Genomic DNA, 20,512 nt, shown 5'->3' on the forward strand with positions numbered 1-20,512 from the left:
CTCTGTCTCTAAAAAAAAAAAAAAAAAAAAAGGAAATACTTATACTGCTGGTGGGAATATAAATTAATACAATCTCTATGGAGCTCAGTATGGAAGACTTCTCAAAGAACTAAAAAGAGATTTACCATTCAATCCTGCAATACCACTGCTGGGTGTATACCCAGAGGAAAATAAATCATTGTATCAAAAAGATACCTATACCTACTCATATGTTTATTACGGCATAATTCAGAATTGCAAAGATACGGAATCAATCAAAGTACCCATCAAATTGATGTGTGGATTAAAAAAATTATGATATATATATGTATCATGGATTACTACTCAACAGTAAGGGAGAATGAAATAATGTCTTGCAGAAACTGGATGGAACTAGAGGCCATTATCCTAACTGATGTAACTCAGGCACAGAAAAATGCTGCATTTTCTCACTTTTAAGTGAGAGCTAAATTCTGGTTACACAAGGGCATGCAGAGTGGTATAAAGGACATTAGAGACTCAACCGGGCAGGAGGGGTGAGGGATGAAAAATTACCTATGGGATACAATGTACACTATTCAATTGAGGGGTACACCAAAGCCCACTTCACCACCCTATACTATATACATACAACAGAATTCAACTTGTACCCCTAAATCTACTGAAATAAATAATTTTTAAAATCTTTTATTTGAAAATATCCATATCTACATGGACAATAATTTATTATATATTATTTTAAAAAGGATTCAAAGGATACCCTCATAGTATACTTGATAAGTAACTCAGAGAAGTACAGCAACTGAAAAAACCTCAGGCAGGGTGAGATGGCTCACATCTGTAATCCTAGCATTCTGGGAGCCCGAGTCAAGTGGACTGCTGAAGCTCACAGGTTCGAGACCAGCCTGAGCCAGAGTGAGACCTAAAAATAGCTAGGTGTTGTGGCAGACACCTGTAGTCCCAGCTACGTGGGAGGCTGAGGCAAGAGAATCGCTTGAGCCCAAGAGTTTGAGGTTGCTGTGAGCTATGACACTGCAGCACTCTACCGAGGGTGACAAAAGTGAGAGTCTGTCTCAAACAAACAAACAAACAAAAAAAGCAAAAAACAACCTCAGATGTTACTCTCTTACATCCTTATTTCATAATTAAGGCTCAGATTAAAAAATTTATTCAAGCCCATTCACCTGCAGGTGGTAGAACCTTCCTGGGCCTATTCAATTTCTCTCATCACTAATTCTTCATCAAGATTGCTTTACAATAATTTCATACTACCTCAACCAGAAATAGATGTAACACAACTCCAGCCCTAGACAAGCGTTAAGTACATACACACACCCTCTTATACATGACTGTGTGTGCACAAGAAATACTTTCTGTGTGATACTAAATTTGTGTGATTATTTCTAACTTTGATTTTTTCTAAAATGTGCAAACAGGTCATACCTCACATTACATATGATTTTGACCATGTTTCTTACCAAATGGCATCCAATTTCATGATACATCCCAGATACAATATATTCCACCAACTAGAAATTAAATGGTTAAAAAAGAAATTCTCTAAACTGCTGTAGATGGGGATACAGAAGTAGAGAGTAGGAATATTTAATAGTATTATAGAGGAAGCAGTTAATGATGAAGGGATGTTGTGATATTGTGTGAGTGTGTATTTCTCTGTCTACACAAAGTGGGTAGGAACCTGATTTAAATTGTATCTCAGTCATTTCTTTGTTTTTTTTTAAGAGACATTCCAGTTCTTGGGCTTAGGTAATTCTCTTGCCTCAGCCTCCCAAGTAGCTAGGACTATAGGCGCCCACCATAAGACGTGGCTTTTTGTTGCAGTTTGGCTAGGGCCAGGTTTGAACCCGCCACCCTTGGTATATGGGGCTGGTGCCCTACTCACTGAGCCTCAGGTGCCACCTCTCAGTCACTTCTTGACGAAACATTTGTAAAACACTCTTGCCTTCACAGCAGTACTTTAGAAGTGCCCGTCATCAAGAGAAAAAGACAAAACTACAGTACTGGCAGCCAGTATTTTACAGAGCATATTGTGGGGGAAGCAAACATTTAACAACTTGAAATTATTCACACTTAATGAGTGAAGTTGGCATTTTACATGTATGAAGATTAAGAAAACAGTCTTTATGTATCAAAAACAGAACTATATGGAGCTATAGAAAAGGATCAGAACTCTGGACTATCCAAAGAAACCAGGAATCAAAACTGGACCAGAACAAAGGTTCTACTAGCTAGCAAAAACTAGTTCCTTGTCAAAGAACAAATAGAAATTGGTACCAGAAGCTTCCTCCTTCCTCAATAATCAGTCACAGTGTACTATATAGAGCATTATTATTGTACTTTCCAGACTATATTGCCTATCTTATTTACATATCTGTCTTAAATGGAAAATGTGTCGGCTCGGCGCCTGTGGCTCAAGTGGCTAAGGCGCCAGCCACATACACCTAAGGTGGCAGGTTCGAATCTAGCCCAGGCCCGACAAAGAACAATGATGGCTGCAACCCAAAAATGGCCGGGCGTTGTGGCGGGTGCCTGTAGTCCCAGCTACTTGGGAGGCTGAGGCAGGAGACTCGCTTGAGCCCAGGAGTTGGAGGTTTCTGTGAGCTGTGATGCCACGGCACTCTACCCAGGGGGATAGCTTGAGGTTCCGTCTCAAAAAAAAAAGAAAAAAGAAAAAAAGAAAATGTGTCAAATTAGTATGTTCTGGAATTCTTATTACCTCTAAGAAAGTAGTTATAGTAAAATTGATTTTTCTACTTAAATTAAAAGGTAACAGAAGAAAAGGACACTGAAAAAACCAGAAATTTTCTACAAAGGAACAGATATGAAGATGAAATACACTGATTTGTAACATGTGCTACTAGCAGTACTTACTAACATTTATTGGTCTTTCTCTATTTAACAAATACAGGTTTCAAATAATTATTTTACTTGTATACCTGAGGCAGAGTCTTATAGTATCTTCCAAGTCATATCACAGTTATCTGTTACTCTTATAATATTATGAGCATCAAAGAAATCAATCATGAGGAGTATGCAAACAACAAATCTTTTGTAAACATGTATTTTAGTTAGAAGAGACTGGTTCACACATGGTGGGAAGATAGTCAGAGGTTTTAACTTGAGAGGTGTTACAAATCAAATTATCAGCCAGCTCTCAGAGACTGATTTTGCATTTTGTGCAGAACCCAGGATATTGCACCCTAGTTGACTGTGATGTAAGCATCCTAAAATACAGACCCAAGAGACTAAGCATACTATAAAAATTTAATAAACAATTATCAATAGATACTTAAAAACTGCTCATAAGTCCTACACTGCGTTAAACACTTTACATGTTATGATTCTACTTAATCTTCAGATAACTTTATATGGTAGGCAATAATATCACCATCTCTCAGTTGGAGACACTGAAGCTTTTAGAGATTAGGAAGACTGCCCAAGTCATATAGTTATTGAGAGCTATTCAATGACAAGTGGAGCAGAAACTCAAGCTCACTTTAGCCCACCCCACCCCACCCCCCATTACGAAAAACATGCCTTTTGGTACAGATACATGCAGTTAGAATTTGCCTCCTCTGCTATATTCTCTTGACCCTAAAAATGAGCTTTTACTATACCACTAACCAAGGATTTTTATCAATTCTATAGAATTTGTATTCTATATTTAATAGCAGTTAGTACCAGAACCTTTTTTTTTTTTTTGTTGGTTGCAGCCCTCATTGTTCTTGTTTTTGGTGGGCCTGGGCTGGATTCGAACCCGCCACCTTAGGTGTATGTGGCTGGCACCTTAGCCACTTGAGCCACAGGCACCGAGCCCCAGAACCTTTTTAATACAGACATTTTTCTTGGCTTCTCTTTTTTCTCCTCTGCCTTCCAATTTATTCTACTGTATGGATAATTCATAGATTAATAACCCTATAATTCAACATTTAATCATTTCATTAAAATCATTCCCTTATAATTTCTTCAAGCTAAATTTCGTTATCATATTTAACTTGCCCACCAACCTTTATCTCTTACTGTGTCACCAAAATAATTTTAGACTTTAACAAAATTAACTCAATTTAGGTGTTTACGAAGAAAATTATTTTTGCTAATGGCAATTAGTTCTTTAAATGATCTCAATCAAGTAGGGTATCTTTTTTTTTTTTTTTTTTTTTTGAGACAGAGCCTCAAGCTATCCCCCTGGGTAGAGTGCCGTGGCATTACAGCTCACAGCAACCTCCAACTCCTGGGCTCAAGCGAGTCTCCTGCCTCCGCCTCCCAAGTAGCTGGGACCACAGGTGCCCGCCACAACGCCCGGCTATTTTTTGGTTGCAGCCGTCATTGTTGTTTGGCGGGTCCGGGCTGGAGATTCGAACCCGCCACCTTAGGTGTACGTGGCTGGCGCCTTAGCCGGTTGAGCTATGGGCGCTGAGCCAAGTAGGGTATCTTTTGAAGTAGAAAAAAAGAAACAATCTAACTCACCTGTAACATACCAACAATTTCTACCTTATTAAAAAAGATAAAGGAGTGAAGTGTTGATAACATGTTTTCTTCAAAAACCGAAGGGGTAGGCAGAACCATATCTTGTATATACTGAACTCTGTATGTCTGATGAATTTTTTGTTTCAGCTCAGGATCTGATATGGGAATTACTTCTTTAAATTTGGCTGTTTTTGTTAGAAATTCCCTGTGTTTTCGTGGCTGGGATAAAGCAGGATCATATTCTAAACACCCAATGACGTCCATTATACATTCCTCAGAGAACATAACTTCGAAGAGAGCAGTTCGATTCAAGAGGAAGATGCCTTTGATAATTTCATACAAGTGGTGCAGTCCTTCGATATTTTCCAAATCCTCACACACGTGAAAAAGCTCTAAGAGCTTTTTAATATAACCCTCATTTTCCAGTGCCAGTGCAAGTTTTTCGCGACGAAGGGGGGATGGTAAAGATGATGCCACAAGTTCTGCAATTTCCTCAAGACGACTTAATTCACAAGATGGCAATTCTAAACCTGGCGATGACATATCATCAAAACGTTCCTCTTCAGATTCATCCACAAGGTCCTGAGTGATGTCCACTGAAGGGTCTTTCCCTTGAACCTATGGAAAAGAATTTATAATAGCTGAAAAAGGTAAACCAGCAAGCCTACCTGATAGTCTAGGATGAATACAAGAATAGATGTTATGAGAAAACTACAATAATTTCCAACTTGAAGAATTTTTTTTCAAACTTGACAAAAACTGCCTACTGGTTTTTTTTTTTTTATATGGAGCCTTAAGCTGTCCCCTTAGGTAGAGTGCCATGGCATCATAGCTCACAGCAGCCTCCAACTCCTGGATTCAAGCGATTCTCCTGCCTCTGCCTCCCAAGTAGCTGGGCCTACAGGTGCCCACTACAACGCCCAGTTATCTTTTTGTTGCAGCCATCATTGTTGTTTGGTGGGCCCGGGCTGGATTCGAACCCGCCAGCTCAGGTGTATGTGGCTGGTGCCTTAGCCACTTGAGCCACAGGCGCCGAGCCAAAACTGCCTACTTTTTAAAGTTACATTTCTCCAAATAACATATGCTGCCAATGTTGAGGTAGTTCAAAGATGGAATAAGCTTCCTCATAATACAAGGTTTTCTGGCAAAAGCAATTTTCTAGGACAGGCTAAACTGACACTCCCTTGCAGACCTGTAACAAAAAAGCCTAATGCTAAAACATCCATTCACATCTCTCCTTGACTGTCTTTACCAATATAGTTCAGGGTGGGGCAAGCCTCAGAAACATGCTTAGGACTGTGCTACAGGATAGGCACCATCAAGCTCCTCAATATTAACTTTAAGTTCAAATAAATATTAAATATCCTGATGCTGTGGTCATAGAAAAGATATATTATTGTAAACAACAATAAAGGTAAACACCAACTGATTCTAGAGACCAATGGCCCAAGAGCATGAACACACTAGCTTTGGGCCAAAGCCCTGGCAGGCCAAAAACATGATTTAGAAAAACTAAGAATACAAGTGCACCTATATAAAAATGAAGCCATATATACAGTGCAACCTGTATGTGGTAGGGCTATCTTCCCAGGAATATCTTCTCAAAGTTAAGAGAACAAAGCATAGAAAATCTTTCCTTTCTACACTCTAGTCTTCATGATCTCCCATAAGTCCTAAAATCTGTCATTAATCCCAACTCTATGTCACTGGCTCTAATTATAAAAAAGTAACTTTTTATTAAATATATTTTAAAGTAAATACATTTTTAAAAAAACATCAAGACAGATTTTGAAATAAAACAACTTTTAGTGCCTTGGCCCTAGAATTTGGGACAGTGACTACTAAAGCAGTCCTACAGGCCAAACAGACTGGTAAAGGGATAGAAAAATTAGGCCGTATACAAATGGCCAAGAAACTAAAACTGCTAACTGTGGCTCATGCCTATAATCCTAGCACTCTGGGAGGCCAAGGTGAGTGGATTGTCTGAGCTCACAAGTTCCACACCAGCCTAAGCAAGAGCGAGACCTTGTCTCTAAAAATAGCCAAGTGCTGCGGCAGGCACAGGCGCCCGTGGTCCCAGTTACTTGAGAGGCTGAGACAAGAGAATCGCTTGAGCCAAACAAAGAGTTTGAGGTTGCTGTAGCTGTGACACCAGAGCACTCTATGGAGGGTGACAAGTGCTATTCTGTCTCAAAAAAGCCAAAACAAAACAAAAAACTTAAATTGCTAAAGACAAGAGTACTTTATAGATACTGTTGATGGATACTAAAAGGAAAGATGGCCTGAAATATTTGTCTTGAAATATGCTGCAAGCTGATACAGTCTTGACTTCAACTCAGTGGGCAGCACCATTAACAGGAGGCACGGCCCATTCACAGTTTGTATCTGGCATGGTATCAAGTTGGTTCTAGATGTGTTAATAACACAAGTCTTTCTTATAGTTTTAAGGTCTTATATCTAAGCTATGACCTTACCCTCCCCTCAAGTGGTAGATTTTGATTTGTAAATCAAAAGAATGGTCTGAGAGCCCCTCGCCCCACCTTTTTTTGAGATAGAGTCTCACTATGTCACCCTCAGTAGAGTGCCCTGGCATCACAGCAACCTCAAACTCATGGGGTTAAGCGATTCTCTTGCCTCAGCCTCCCAAGTAGCTGGGACAGCAGGCGCCCACCACAACGCCCGTTGTTGTTGCAGTTATTGTTTAGCTGGCCTGGGCTAGGTTCAAACCCACCACCCTTGGTGCATGTGGCCAGTGCTATAACCACTGTGTATGGACACTAAGCCCTGAGAGCCTTTATTGTAACAAGAATGATATCTTCTTGAATTCAAACACAATGTTATCAAGGAGGGTACTAGAAAAATAAGGGAGACCTTTAGCTGTTAGATCACAATAGGATTCAAGAGAGACATATGTATAAGATCTCAGAGAGCAAAATATAATAACTTCCCTGGAATAGAACTGAGAAACACAGAACCATAAAAAGAGTAACTGAGAAATGACACCTCAAATATAAACTATATAAAAGTTGAAGGGGAATACCAGGAAAGAACAACATAAAATCACCAGCGATTCCTAGGTATAAAAAAGCATACAAATACCCATACCTCAGGTGAAAATGACTGAAAATTTTATGGCATTAAAGACCAAGGAAAGATAAAGATCAAACAATAAATATTAAAGGAGAGACAGGTATGACACAGACTGAGTCTAGGTTAGGGTTAAATATTGTTCTGAGAAGACTGTATCAGAAAGATGAAGGAGAACAAGATTTGTTTGAATAACAGATACTTTTAGCAATGCCTGAATATATTAATGTTTTGTCTCTGTGGGAGAACTCTACATGACAAAATCTAGAAAAACATATCCCCTTTTCTCCCCCAAAATCATAGGACAGAAAGCAAAGAAAAAGTAAAAAGAAAGAGCACTGAGAAATAAACATTAAGTCTTTCATGTTTTAAGAGAAGAAAAGGGATAGCTTAACAGGCAGGTTAACAGGTTAATTTATTAAAAACAGTTTAGTAGAATATAGGCAGAAATAAATTCTATACGTTAAGGAAAAACTGCTGCATCAAGGACACTGTAGCTTCTCTTAAGGTTTCAGCTAGGCCACACAAGAGTGGCTTGCACCTGTAATCCCAACACTCTAGGAGGCCAAGGACAGTGGATTGCCTGAGCTCTGGAGTTTGAGATCAGCATGAGCCAGAGCGACACCTTGTCTCTAAACATAGCTGGCATTGTGTTGGGGGCCTGTAGTCTCACCCACTTGGGCGGCTGAGGCAAGAGAATCACTTGAGCCTAAGAGTTTGAGGTTGCTGTGAGCTATGATGTCACCGCACTCTATAAAGGGCGACAAACTGACACTGTCTCAAAAAAAACGCTGCAGTTCTCAAACTTTATCATACATAATCAAAAGCAGAGGCTGACAAACCAAAGCCAAATTTGTCCCCTCACCTGTCTTTGTTAGTAAGTTTTACTAGAAGACAGTCACACCCATTCATGTATGTATTATGTATAGCTACCTTCAAACCACAACAGCAGAGGTGCACAGCTCTGAGACTGTATAGTCCACAAATCTTTAAATGCTTACTATCTTGACCTTTGCACAGAAAGTTTGACCTAGAAAGCTCATGAAAACATAATTACTAGACCCTACTAAGATTTTCTGATCCTGGCTCGGTACCTGTAACTCAGTGGCTAGGGCGTCAGCACGTACACCAGAGCTGGCGGGTTTGAACCCAGCCCACACCTGCTAAACAACAATGACAACTACAACCAATAAATAGCTGGGTGCTATGGCGGGCACCTGTAGTCCCAGCCACTTGGGAGGCTGAGACAAGAGAATCAATCACATAAGCCCAAGAGTTTGAGGTTGCTGTGAGCTGTGATGCCACAGTACTCTACCAAGTGCGACGAAAGTAAAACTCTATCTCAGAAGGAAAAAAAAAAGAATTTCTGATCCAATAAATCTGGAGTACAGGGTTGGGGTGTGTGTGTCTCAGAATGTGCTTATTTGTCAGTTCACAGGTCATGCTCATGCTGTTGGTTTAAGAACCAATAAACTAAGAATTCTGGGCTGGATGCCTGTGGCTAGGGTGCCAGCCACATACACCAGAGCTGGTGGGTTCAAATCTGGCCTGGGCCTGCCAAACAACAATGACAACTATAACCAAAAGATAGCCGGGTGTTGTGGCAGGCACCTGTAGTCCCAGCTACTTGGGAGGCTAAGGCAAGAGGATCACTTAAGTCCAAGAGTTTGAGGTTGCGGTGAGCCATGACGCCATTGCACTCTACTGAGGGTGACATAATAAGACTGCCTCCAAAAAAAAAAGAAAGAAATTTGAAGATTATTCTTCAGTTAAAATAAATACGGACATGCAAGAAACTTCCCTAGAAAAACTGGCCTAAATTGAGTATATAACAAAAGCCAATGGCTTTAGCCACTGGAGCACATAAAAAATGCACATTTAGGGCAGCCTTTGTGGCTCAGTGGTTAGGGTGTCAGCCCTGTATACCAAGGGTGGCAGGTTCAAACCCAGCCCTAACCAGCTAAAAAACAGCAGTGGCAATTGCAACAAAAAATAGCTGGGTCTTGTGGTGGGCACCTGTAGTCTCAGCTACTGGGGAGCTTGAAGCAAGAGAATCGCTTAAGCCCAGGAGTTGGAGGTTGCTGTGAGCTATGACACCACAGCACTCTACCAAGGGTGACAAAATGAGACTCTGTCTCAAAAAAAAAAAAAAAGCCCGGAGTCTGTGGCTCAAGTGGCTAAGGCGCCAGCCACATACACTTAAGGTGGCAGGTTTGAATCCAGCCCGGGCCCGCCAAACAACAATAATGGCTGCAACCAAAAATAGCTGGGCGTTGTGACGGGAGCCTGTGGTCCCAGCTACTTGGGAGGCTGAGGTGGGAGACTTGCTTGAGCCCAGGAGTTGGAGGTTGCTGTGAGCAGTGAAGCCATGGCACTCTACCCAGGGGCTCAGCTTGAGGCTCTGTCTCAAAAAAAAAAAAAACAAACAAAAAAACAAAAACAAAAACGCACATTTAGACTGGGCATGGTGGCTCATGCCTATAATCCTAGCACTCTGGGAGACTGAGGCAGGTAGACTGGCTGGGCTCACAGGTTTAAGACTGAGCCAGAGTAAGACCTCATCTCCACAAAAATAGCTGGGCATTGTGGCAGGCACCTGTAGTTCCAACTACTTAGGAGGTTGAGGCAAGAGGATCACTTAAGCCCAGGAGTTTGAGAATGCTGTGAGCTGCGATGCTACTGCACTCTATTGAGAGTGACAAAGTGAGACTCTGTTTCATATGGGGAAAAAAAAAGCACATTTAGAAAAGACTGTGCACAGTATGTCACTAGAATAAGGTACTAGAGTCAGTAAAGAAGCTTCAGACTATATAAAAAACATTCAAGTTTATAAGTGAGATGGGATAGTCAAGAGCCTATTGCTCACGACTAGTGTCAGGGTAGGTTTCATTTCAAGAGCCACAGGAAGATCCTTTTGAACAAAGAGTATTATTAACTTGGGAAGAACAGTAGATAAGAAACCAATAAACCAGGCAGGCACTAATGGTGACTTAGAAAACTATAATAATGGTGAAAAATGAAGATAAGTGAATGGATCTAAGTTTTATTATTGAGGGAATGAATGGATATAAGAGATGAGGAAAGGATAAATATGATTCAACATTCTTGGAGATGAGGGAGATTAGAGAACGAATACATCTAGAACACAAAATTAGAGAATGAATACGTCTAGGTGAGATGATTATACTGTGTTTTAAACTATTAAGTTTGAAATGCTAGCAAAGAGGAATTCTCAAGAAGACAGTTGTTCTTAGAAAAGGTAGCATGAGGAAAAAAATGAAAAAGTAAATAAAATGAAGGAACAAAGGAGAACATTAAAAAAGAAAGAGAATGTTGGATATAGAACATTAAGTGTTCAGTAAAGGTCTGGGCTGGATAGTAGGGTGACAATAAATTATAACTTCCTTTAAATCAAAATTTTAACAGACACAGCTTTTTACATATCTTTTAAAATCTATATGAAAATTTTTTAAAATTATTGAACATTAGCTGAAAAATCACAGTAAAATCCACAATACTTAAAGGCAACATGTTGATTTTCTATATTTAAATATTACCTGACATATTTTCTCCCAAATTTCATCACATCCAGCTTTTTCTTGAAAGCTAAGGGCCAAGTCATAATTTTCTGCTTCAGACCACACAATCAGAGTATCCTTTGGAGATAAAAAAGGAGTCTGAATGATTAATGTACATTATCACAAATTACTTCAAAGTATAAATCAAAAGAAGCAACAGGAACTGAGAACAGCACTCATTTTTATTTTTTTGAATTACGTACTGATATTACCAGTGCCCCCCTCCTTAAATCAATGCCTTTTTTTATACTATACTTCACCCAATCTACAAAATGAAAACAATGTTTTCCTTAAAGTTTAAGCAATATAGATAAAACATTACAAAGTGAGTACACAATTCTTACCTACTAAAAGTAACAAATGAAACATTTATGCTTTCATAGTTTAATATATTAGTGAAAGAGGAAGTCTATTAGTAACTAGGGCATGTTTGATGGATAGGATTAATTTCACTCTTTCTCTCTTCCTTCTATTGTCAGCATGTGTTCTTTTCCTAGGGCTTCTGAGATCCATGGAGTTCTTGAAATTATTGGATAAATTTGTAGCATATTGCATAAACTTGTCTGAACCGAGGTTTTTGTTTTTAACTTTCACTAACATACTACAGTTGAAGAAGCAGCAAATCCTAACACCCACCTTTCATTTCTAGTCAGGCAGAACTTTCTTTTTCAAATAATAATAGGTTTAATAAACAGTTCAATAGTTTTAATTAAGATGTAATTTAATAAGACTACCTTATTCCCAGATGCATGGTATAATAAAAATATTTATAGCAGTAGTTCACCTATGGGTTGTAACCCCTTTGGGGTTGAACAACCCTTTCACAGGGGTCACATAAGATCATCCTGCATAGCAGATGTTTATATTACGATTCATTAACAGTAGCAAAATTATAGTTATGAAGTAGCAACAAAAATAATTTTATGGTTGGGGGTCACCACAACATGACGAAGTATTAAAGGGTCGTGGCCTTAGGAAGGGTGAGAACCACTGATTTATAGGCTGCGAGATATACTTTTAAACTTTCTGCCTATAAACATATACACTGTTTCATAGCAATCAACCAAAAGGGCCTGCTTACTGACAAGGGTCTATGGATCACTTCATACGACAAATGTTGAATGGTATTAGGGAAAGTTTTGAACAGCTATCTTCAAAATCAGTATTTTTTTCAAGCTGGACCAAAGGGAAGACATTAGGAAAATAGAACTGAGATGGATTTCTCATCACAATATAAAGAAAAATAATTCAATTTGACTAATAAGTAACAAGAAGGAGCCATGCAAAGCCTGGCTGGGTATCCACTAGGATGATAAAGGTACTTGTATTTAAAAAATATATATATGGGCGATGCCTATGGCTCAGTGAGTAGGGCACCAGCCCCATATGCCGATGGTGGCGGGTTTGAACCCAGCCCCAGCCAAACTGCAACAAAAAAATAGCTGAGCGTTGTGGTGGGCACCTGTAGTAGTCCCAGCTACTCGGGAGGCTGAGGCAAGAGAATTTTGCCTAAGCCCAAGAGTTGGAGGTTGCTATGAGCTATGATGCTACAGCACTCTACTAAGGATGACAAAGTGAGACTCCGTCTCTAATAAATAAATTTTAAAAGAATATGAAACATGATTAGATTATCTTTAAGGTACCTTAAAGGATCTATCATTCTATTGTAGTATTTTTTTTCATTTATTTATTATTATTTTTTTTTTTTTGTTAAGCAGGCCTGGGTTGAGTTCGAACCCACCATCTCTGGTGCATAGAGCCTGTACTTTAACCACTGAGCAACAGGAGCCTAGCCTACTGTAGTAGTTTCTTTCTTTCTTTCTTTTTTTTTTTTTTGAGACAGAGCCTCAAGCTGTCCCCCTGGGTAGAGTGCCGTGGCATTACAGCTCACAGCAACCTCCAACTCCTGGGCTCAAGCGAGTCTCCTGCCTCCGCCTCCCAAGTAGCTGGGACCACAGGCGCCCGCCACAACGCCTGGCTATTTTTTGGTTGCAGCCGTCATTGTTGTTTGGCGGGTCCGGGCTGGGGATTAGAACCCGCCACCTTAGGTGTACGTGGCTGGCGCCTTAGCTGGTTGAGCTATAGGCGCCGAGCCTGTAGTAGTTTCTAATCCTTTTCACTAGCTAGGAAATTCTTACTGTGCACAAATGGATCCCACATTTAAAAATTTGTCTAAGCTTGGCACCATTTTGTAGACCTATACTGTTAGCTACTCAGGAGGCTGAGGCAGGAGGATGGGTTGAGGCCAAGAGTTGGAGGCTATAGTGTGCTGTGATTGTGCCTGTAAACAGCCACTGCACTCTAGCCAGGGCAACATTGCAAGACTCTTCCTCTTAAAAGAAATTAAAATTAAAAATTTAGGCCAGGCACAGTGGCTCATGCCTATAATCCCAGCACTCTGGAGGGCCAAGATAGGAGGATCCTCTGAGCTCAGGAGTTCAAGACCAGTCTGAGCAAGAGTGAGAACTCATCTTTGCTAAAAAACAGAAAAAACTAGCCAGGAGCTATAGAGAGAGCCTGTAGTCCCAGCTCCCTGGGGGGGCTGAGGCAAGAGGATTGCTCCCGAGAGTTTGAGGTTGCTACTATGAGCTATGACGATGGCATGGCACTCTAGTGCAACAGAGTGAGGCCTCAGTTTCATCACTTTTACAATGGGAATGATACATACAGTTATGAAAATTAATGATAATCTAAGTACCATTTGTTGGTGATAGGACTAAGGTTAAAGGCAAGTAATCATCTCAGGAGAAAGGGGGACAATTTGCCCAAATTAAATGGCTCCTAAAATTCTGATATTTACAAGTATCAGCGAAATAAGGACCATGAGAATAAATTTAAGGCCTATCTTACATTAATAATAAATTTAACACAATTATAAGCAATTGCTAAGTTACAATGTATATCCAGAACATTTGGGTGCTGATGCTTAAATCAGGATGATACCAGATATATAATTTTAATTACTCATTTGACAAATTTAGCAAGTTTGAAAAATCTTAGCAATTGCTCGTCTCCCTTTAAGGATCTAATTTTTTTTTTCTTTTCTTTTTCTTTGAGACAGAGTCTCACTTTGTTGCCCTGGGTAGAATGCCATGGCATTATAGCTCACAGCAACCTTAAACTCCAGGGCTCAAGGGATTTTCTTGCCTCAGCCTCCCAAGCAGCTGGGACTACAGGCGCCCGCCACAATGCCCAGACATTTTTTTTTTTGAGATAGTTTCATTATGTCACTCTCAGTAGAGTGCTGTAGCATCACAGCTCACAGCAACCTCATTTCTTGGGCTTAAGTGATTCTCTTGCCTCAGCTTCCCGAACACCTGGGACTACAGGCACCCACCATAACACCTGGCTATTTTGTTGTTGTTGTTGTTGTTATTGTTGTCATTGTTATTTAACAGGCCTGGGCTGGGTTCGAATCTGCCAGTAGTGGTGAATGTGGCTGGTGCCTAGCCCGCCCAGCTACTTTTTGAGATGGGGGTCTCACTCTTGCTCAGGCTGGTCTGGAACCTGTGAGCTCAGGAAATCCATCTGCCTTGGCCTCCCTGAGTGCTAGGATTACAGGTGTGATCTACCATGCTAGGCATGAAGAGCCTAATTTTCACCAAATCATCTTGTTTATCATCCAGCAACCTACAGGTGGAGACATAGGAATTCATTCATTTGCACTCAAAATAGGCTCTACCTTTCTTTTTTCTCAGGATGTGTTTTCACTCCTCAGCTGACAAAAACATCAAAATATGAATGTAATGTAGTTAAGTATGGAAGATTAAGGCCAAATATTCTAGTCTCCAGCTATTTAGACAAACCTGAAAGTTTTCTTAAGAACACGAAATGCATTAAAGTGCTTAACAGATGATTAAACTATCAAGGAAAAAAAGATTTTAAGATAAGGTCTCACTGTCACCCTAGGCTGCAGGGCAGTGGTGACATTATGGCTCACTTCAGTCTTGAACTCATGGGCTCAAAGCATTCTTCCTGCCTTCAACCCCCCAAAAGCACGTGCACTATAGGGGGCTATTTTTTTTTTTTTTTTTTTTTGCAGTTTTTGGCCAGGGCCGGGTTTGAACCCACCACCGCTGGTATATGGGGCCAGAGCCCTACTCCTTGAGCCACAGGCACCACCGTAACCGGCTGTTTTTTTCTTTTTAGAGACAGAGTCTATCACTCTTAGTAAAGTACCGTTGCATCACAGCTCATAGCAACCTCCAACTCCTGGGCTTAGACAATTCTCTTGCCTCAGCCTCCTGAGTAGCTTAGCTGGGACTACAGGAGCCTGCCACAATGACCCACTGTTTTTTGTTGCAGTTTGGCTAGGGCAAGGTTCGAACCTGCCACCCTCAGTGTATGGGCCAGTGCCCTACCCACTGAACCACAGCCGCTGACCTATACCTGGCTATTTTTAAAAATTTATTTTGTAGACACGAGATCACACTATGTAGCCTAGGGTAGCCCCTAACACCTGGCCTCAAGTGATCCTCCAGCTTTGGCTTCCCAAAGTGCGAGGATTACAGGTGTGAGCCACTATACCAGTTCAAAGTATTTTGTATTGTACGAATCACCACTAATTAAATTTAACAATTAATACTAGCTTGGTGCCTGTGGCTCAAGTGGCTGAGGCGCCAGCCACATGCACCTAAGGTGGCGGGTTTGAATCCAGCCCGGGCCTGCCAAACAACAATGATGGCTGCAACCAAAAAATAGCCTGGTGTTGTGGCAGGCACCTGTAGTCCCAGCTACTTGGGAGGCTGAGGCAGGAGACTCCCTTGAGCCCAGAAGTTGGAGGTTGCTGTGAGCTGTGATGCTACGGCACTCTACCCAAGGGGATAGCTTGAGGCTCTGTCTCAAAAACAAAAAAAATTAATACCAGCTTGCCTATCTACCACCTGTGTGCTGTCAAATCACAATCTTTCGGCATCATCTAATGGGCAAAATAAAAAAACCCTAATTTCTTCCTAGCAGTATTTTAACAGAAATTGATGAAGCAAAGTACTTTATTTATGAAAACATTGTTAATATCTTGTATCTGCATTTTCAAGGTAATAAGAGAACTGGTATCGATTTCATTGGCTGTGCAAAAATCTCAATATACCTTGTATGTACTGAATAAATACCATTTGATGATAATGTGAATCAGTACTAATTATCACATCAGTGGTTGCTTTTTTTCTGTAGTTTATAAGGAAACTTTAGGGCTCAGTTGCTAGAATACCTGGAACACAAATTCAGGCTAACTTGAGGCAATCTTTTTTTAGAAAATGAAAATTACTGGCTCCATGCCTGTAGCTTAGCGGTTAGGGTGCCAGCCATATACACTGGGGCTGGAGGGTTTGAACCTGGCCTGGGCCTGCCAAACAACAATGACAACTACAACAAAAAAATAGCTAGGCAGTGTCGTGGACACCTGTAGTCCCAGCTACTTGGGAAGCTGTGGCAAGAGAATCGCTTAAGCCCAAGACTTGGAGGTTGCTGTGAGCTGTGAGGCCACAGCACTCTATGGAGGGGCAGACATAGTGAGAAGCTGTCCGCCCCCATCCCTACCCCCCCAAAATTACTGCATTAGAGCCCAGCGCAGTGGCTCATGCCTGTAATCCTAGCACTCTGGGGGTGGTGCCTGTGGCTCCAAAGGGTAGGGCACCAGCTCCCTATGCCGGAGGTGGTGGTTTCAAACCCAGCCCCGGCCCAAAATAAAGAAAAATCCTAGCACTCTGGGAGGCCAAGGTGGATGGATTACCCTGAGCTGATAGGTTCAAGACCAGCCTGAGCCAGAGAGAGACCTCACCTCTAAAAATTGTCAGGCTGACTGCATTAATGTACACAGCTACAATTTGATTAAAAAAAAAAAAAAAGTCAGGTGATGGCTTGGTACCCATAGCTCAGTGGTTAGGACTCTAGCCACATATTCTGGGGCTGGTGTGTTTGAGCCCAACCTGGGCCTGCTAAACAACAACTGCAATTAAAAACAAACAAACAAACAAACAAACCAAAGGCTTGGTGCCTGTAGGTCAGTAAGGTAGGGCACCAGCTTGGGGTTCAAGCCTGGCCCAGCACTGCTAAACAACAACAACAACAACTGCAACCAAAAAATAGCCGGGCTTTGTAGCAGGCACCTTAGTCCTAGCTACTTGGGAGGCTGAGGCAAGAGAACCGCTTAAGCCCAAGAGTTTCAGGTTGCTGTGAGCTGTGACGTCACAGCACTCTACCGAGAGTGACAAAGAGAAACTATTTCAAAAAAAAAAAAAAAAAAAAAGCCGGGTGTTGTGGCAGGCACCTATGGTCCCAGCTACTTAGGAAGCTGAGGCAAAAGAATCGCTTAAGCCCAAGAGTTTGAAGTTGCTATGAGCTATTACGCCACAGCATTCTACCAAGGGTGACAAAGTGAGACTGTCGCAAAAAAACCAAAAAACTGCATTAAACATTATAAAAACTGTCAGAAATCCTATTTTAAAGTTAGAAGAGTAACCTGCTCTCATTTTTTCATTGTTAAGGAATCAGATGGCAATGTCCATTTAATCAAACAAAAGGATTATATCCAAGATAAAATACTTCTTCACTATTTTACCTGTTGTTTCTGGTATGCAGTGTTAGGATTTATTTTGGACTCTAAAAGTAGAGAACCTAGGAAACAGAAAAAGAAGACATTCCATTTATGTTACTGCAAATCAACAAAATTATATTCCCTTACATCATATGTACTTCCTTTTTTAACATCTAATGCACATACAACTTCAGTTAAGGAAAAATTACTTTTAAAACAAGTTTAAATACAATAACTTATGACCTAAGAAATACTATTTTATACATGCTTACTTTTAACAAAACAGACATGATAATCCAAAGGGGAAAACTGGACAGTAATATAAACCTAACAATTTATGGACAGCACAAGGTAGTGAAACAGCACAGTGTGAAGCCAGATGATCTGGTTTAAATCTTTGTGTGATTTAGAGAACAACATAAAGTATAAGCCAAGCACTATCCAAGTACATTCTCAAATTCTGCTTCACTTTCAGAAAGTCTCATAATTCTATTTTTTTTTTTTTTTGAGACAAGAGTCTCATTCTGTCGCCCTTGATAGAGTGCCGGTGGCATCACAGCTCACAGCAACCTCTAACTCTTGGGCTTAAGTGTATGTGGCTGGCACTCTAACCACTGAGCTATGGACAGCAAGCCATAATTCTATTTCTTAATACAGGAATTATCATGCTTCTCTATCTTCAAATAATTTATTCCTCATAGTAAGCTAATTTGCACATTTGTTTTTCCCTGGCAGTATCCTAGAAAATAATTACTGCTTTGTGAGGAAGAGAAAATTTTAAGACTAAAATTATGCCCCTTCCAGTCCCTCATCAGCCAATTCCAGTTTATACTTGGAAGCACTACCTAAATTCTGACCCTAAATATTAAGAAGCAATTTTCTCTGCAGCTGTCTTACATACAGAGCTTTTATACCTTCTCATATTACATTTCACAGTTGCATTACCCATTCCAACCAACTAGATGTTTATGAACAGTGCTCTTAACATTTCCAAATTTAATTTGCTTCTGTTAAAATTAATTTTATGATGCTGTCCAATATTAGTGATTTAGTGAACATTCACTATACACGGTGGTAAGTAATACTGAATATAGTAAAAGATTAGCCTTTACAAAGTTGTGATTATGCAATTTGTGAACAACCCATGCACAAGAACAGCATTCCATAAATTCTTTGTACTCTATCACAGGTGACCTGATTAACTCAAAATCTGTTTCTTATCCTTTTTGTACTTAAGGTACTTGAATATTCTTCAAAATTGTTCGCACCTGTACCTCCTGACCCCATTTCCTTCAACCTTTCCCCCCTCCCTCTTTTTTTTTTTTTTTGCAGTTTTTGGCCAGGGCTGGGTTTGAACCCGCCACTACCGGCATATGGGGCCAGGGCCTTACTCCTTTGTGCCACAGGTGCCACTCTTCCTCCTCCTTTCTTTCTTTCTTTATTTTTTGGAGACAGAGCCTCAAGCTATCGCCCTGGGTAGAGTGCTATGACATCACAGCTCACAGCAACCTCCAACTCCTGGGCTCAAGCGATTCTCCTGCCTCTGCCTCCCAAGTAGCTGGGACTACAGGTGCCCGCCACAACGCCCAGCTATTTTTTGGTTACAACCGTAATTGTTGTTTGGCGGGCCCAGGCTAGATTCGAACCTTCCAGCTTAAGTGTCTGCATGTTGCTGGAGCCTTAGCCACTTGTGCCACAGGTGCCAAACCATTCTTCCTCCTTTTTTTAAACAAAAAACTGGTTTTGGTTTATTGAGATTCAGATAAGCACTCTCACATTTTAGAGAAAATCTTGTTTCTATTATCCTCCTCTTTTTTCAACTTTTTGGAATCTTGCCAGATTAATCAAAACAAATTTTCCAATTCCCCTTTATAATTCTCTTTACACAATTACTGGGGGATTATTTTGGTGATTGTTAAGAGCTGCGCTAGTGATAATTCGCAACAAGAAAAAGCAGCAAGTGAATTAAAGAGTGAACTCAGTGCCTAGAGTTCCCTTAAAAGTATCAAAGTTTCTAACTATATTTGTAGTTTTCCACTGTTTTTATTATTAGGACAAAAATTGTGTTTTATTATTTTCCACTGAAATCAAAGTGGTCAGGTACATTATAAATCAAATTTACTTTTTAAAGATTAGTCAAGGCATGTAATTATACTTAAATGATGGTTTTGTTAGAGTAAGGAGACTAGGAAAGACAGGACAGATAAGACAGGTGCAGGGGCTTGAAGGCTGAGTATAGGTGTTAACTAAACAACCCTCAAGGAGAAGCCAGGGGTTGAAAGCCTCAACGGGTTTCAACCACCTTCACAGCTACTCTATCTTTAGCTAATTATAATATCATTTACATTGTGATTTTAATATTTCTTTACCCTTGAAATCACCATGACAGTTCTGAGACAAGAGCATAAATTTTAAAACATCAAGGAACCCAATTCCAGGAATTACTACGTGAATTATGAGTAAAAGTCAACCCTTAACCTTGAATATTTTCCCCCTCAATTAGTAAGACTTCAAAAGACCAAACATCACCACCACTTCCTCCTTTTCTTTGAGCCTACCCACTCTCCTCTGAGTGTACTTTTGCTTTCAGTAAAAAGAGAAAAAAGGCTGGACACAGTGGCTGACACCTGTAATCCCAGTACATGGGAGGCTGAGGTGAGTGGATTGCTCACAGGCTGGAGACCAGCCTGAGCAAAAGCAAGACCCTGTCTCTTAAAAATAGCCAGCGTTGGCTCGGCGCCTGTGGCTCAAGCGGCTGAGGCGCCAGCCACATGCACCTAAGGTGGCGGGTTCGAATCCCCAGCCCGGGCCCGCCAAACAACAATGATGGCTGCAACCAAAAAAA

The 20,512-nt window shown here is 40.6% G+C and overlaps 1 protein-coding gene across 2 annotated transcripts in view; it reads right to left on the reverse strand.

The window, feature by feature from the left end:
* Positions 1–20,512, reverse strand: part of PPP4R3A (protein phosphatase 4 regulatory subunit 3A) — a 62,786-nt gene that overhangs the window by 23,587 nt on the left and 18,687 nt on the right. For both annotated transcript variants that reach the window (XM_023511541.1, XM_012803501.2), the window contains exons 2-4: positions 17,692–17,747; positions 11,112–11,210; positions 4,468–5,085 (exon numbers count right to left, since the gene is read on the reverse strand). In XM_023511541.1, the coding sequence (XP_023367309.1) occupies positions 4,468–5,085; positions 11,112–11,210; positions 17,692–17,747 (773 nt within the window). The remainder of the gene's footprint in view (positions 1–4,467; positions 5,086–11,111; positions 11,211–17,691; positions 17,748–20,512) is intronic.

The sequence above is a fragment of the Otolemur garnettii genome, unplaced genomic scaffold (genome assembly GCF_000181295.1).
Source record: "Otolemur garnettii isolate 467f Iridium unplaced genomic scaffold, OtoGar3 scaffold00020, whole genome shotgun sequence".
Lineage (NCBI taxonomy): Eukaryota > Metazoa > Chordata > Mammalia > Primates > Galagidae > Otolemur > Otolemur garnettii.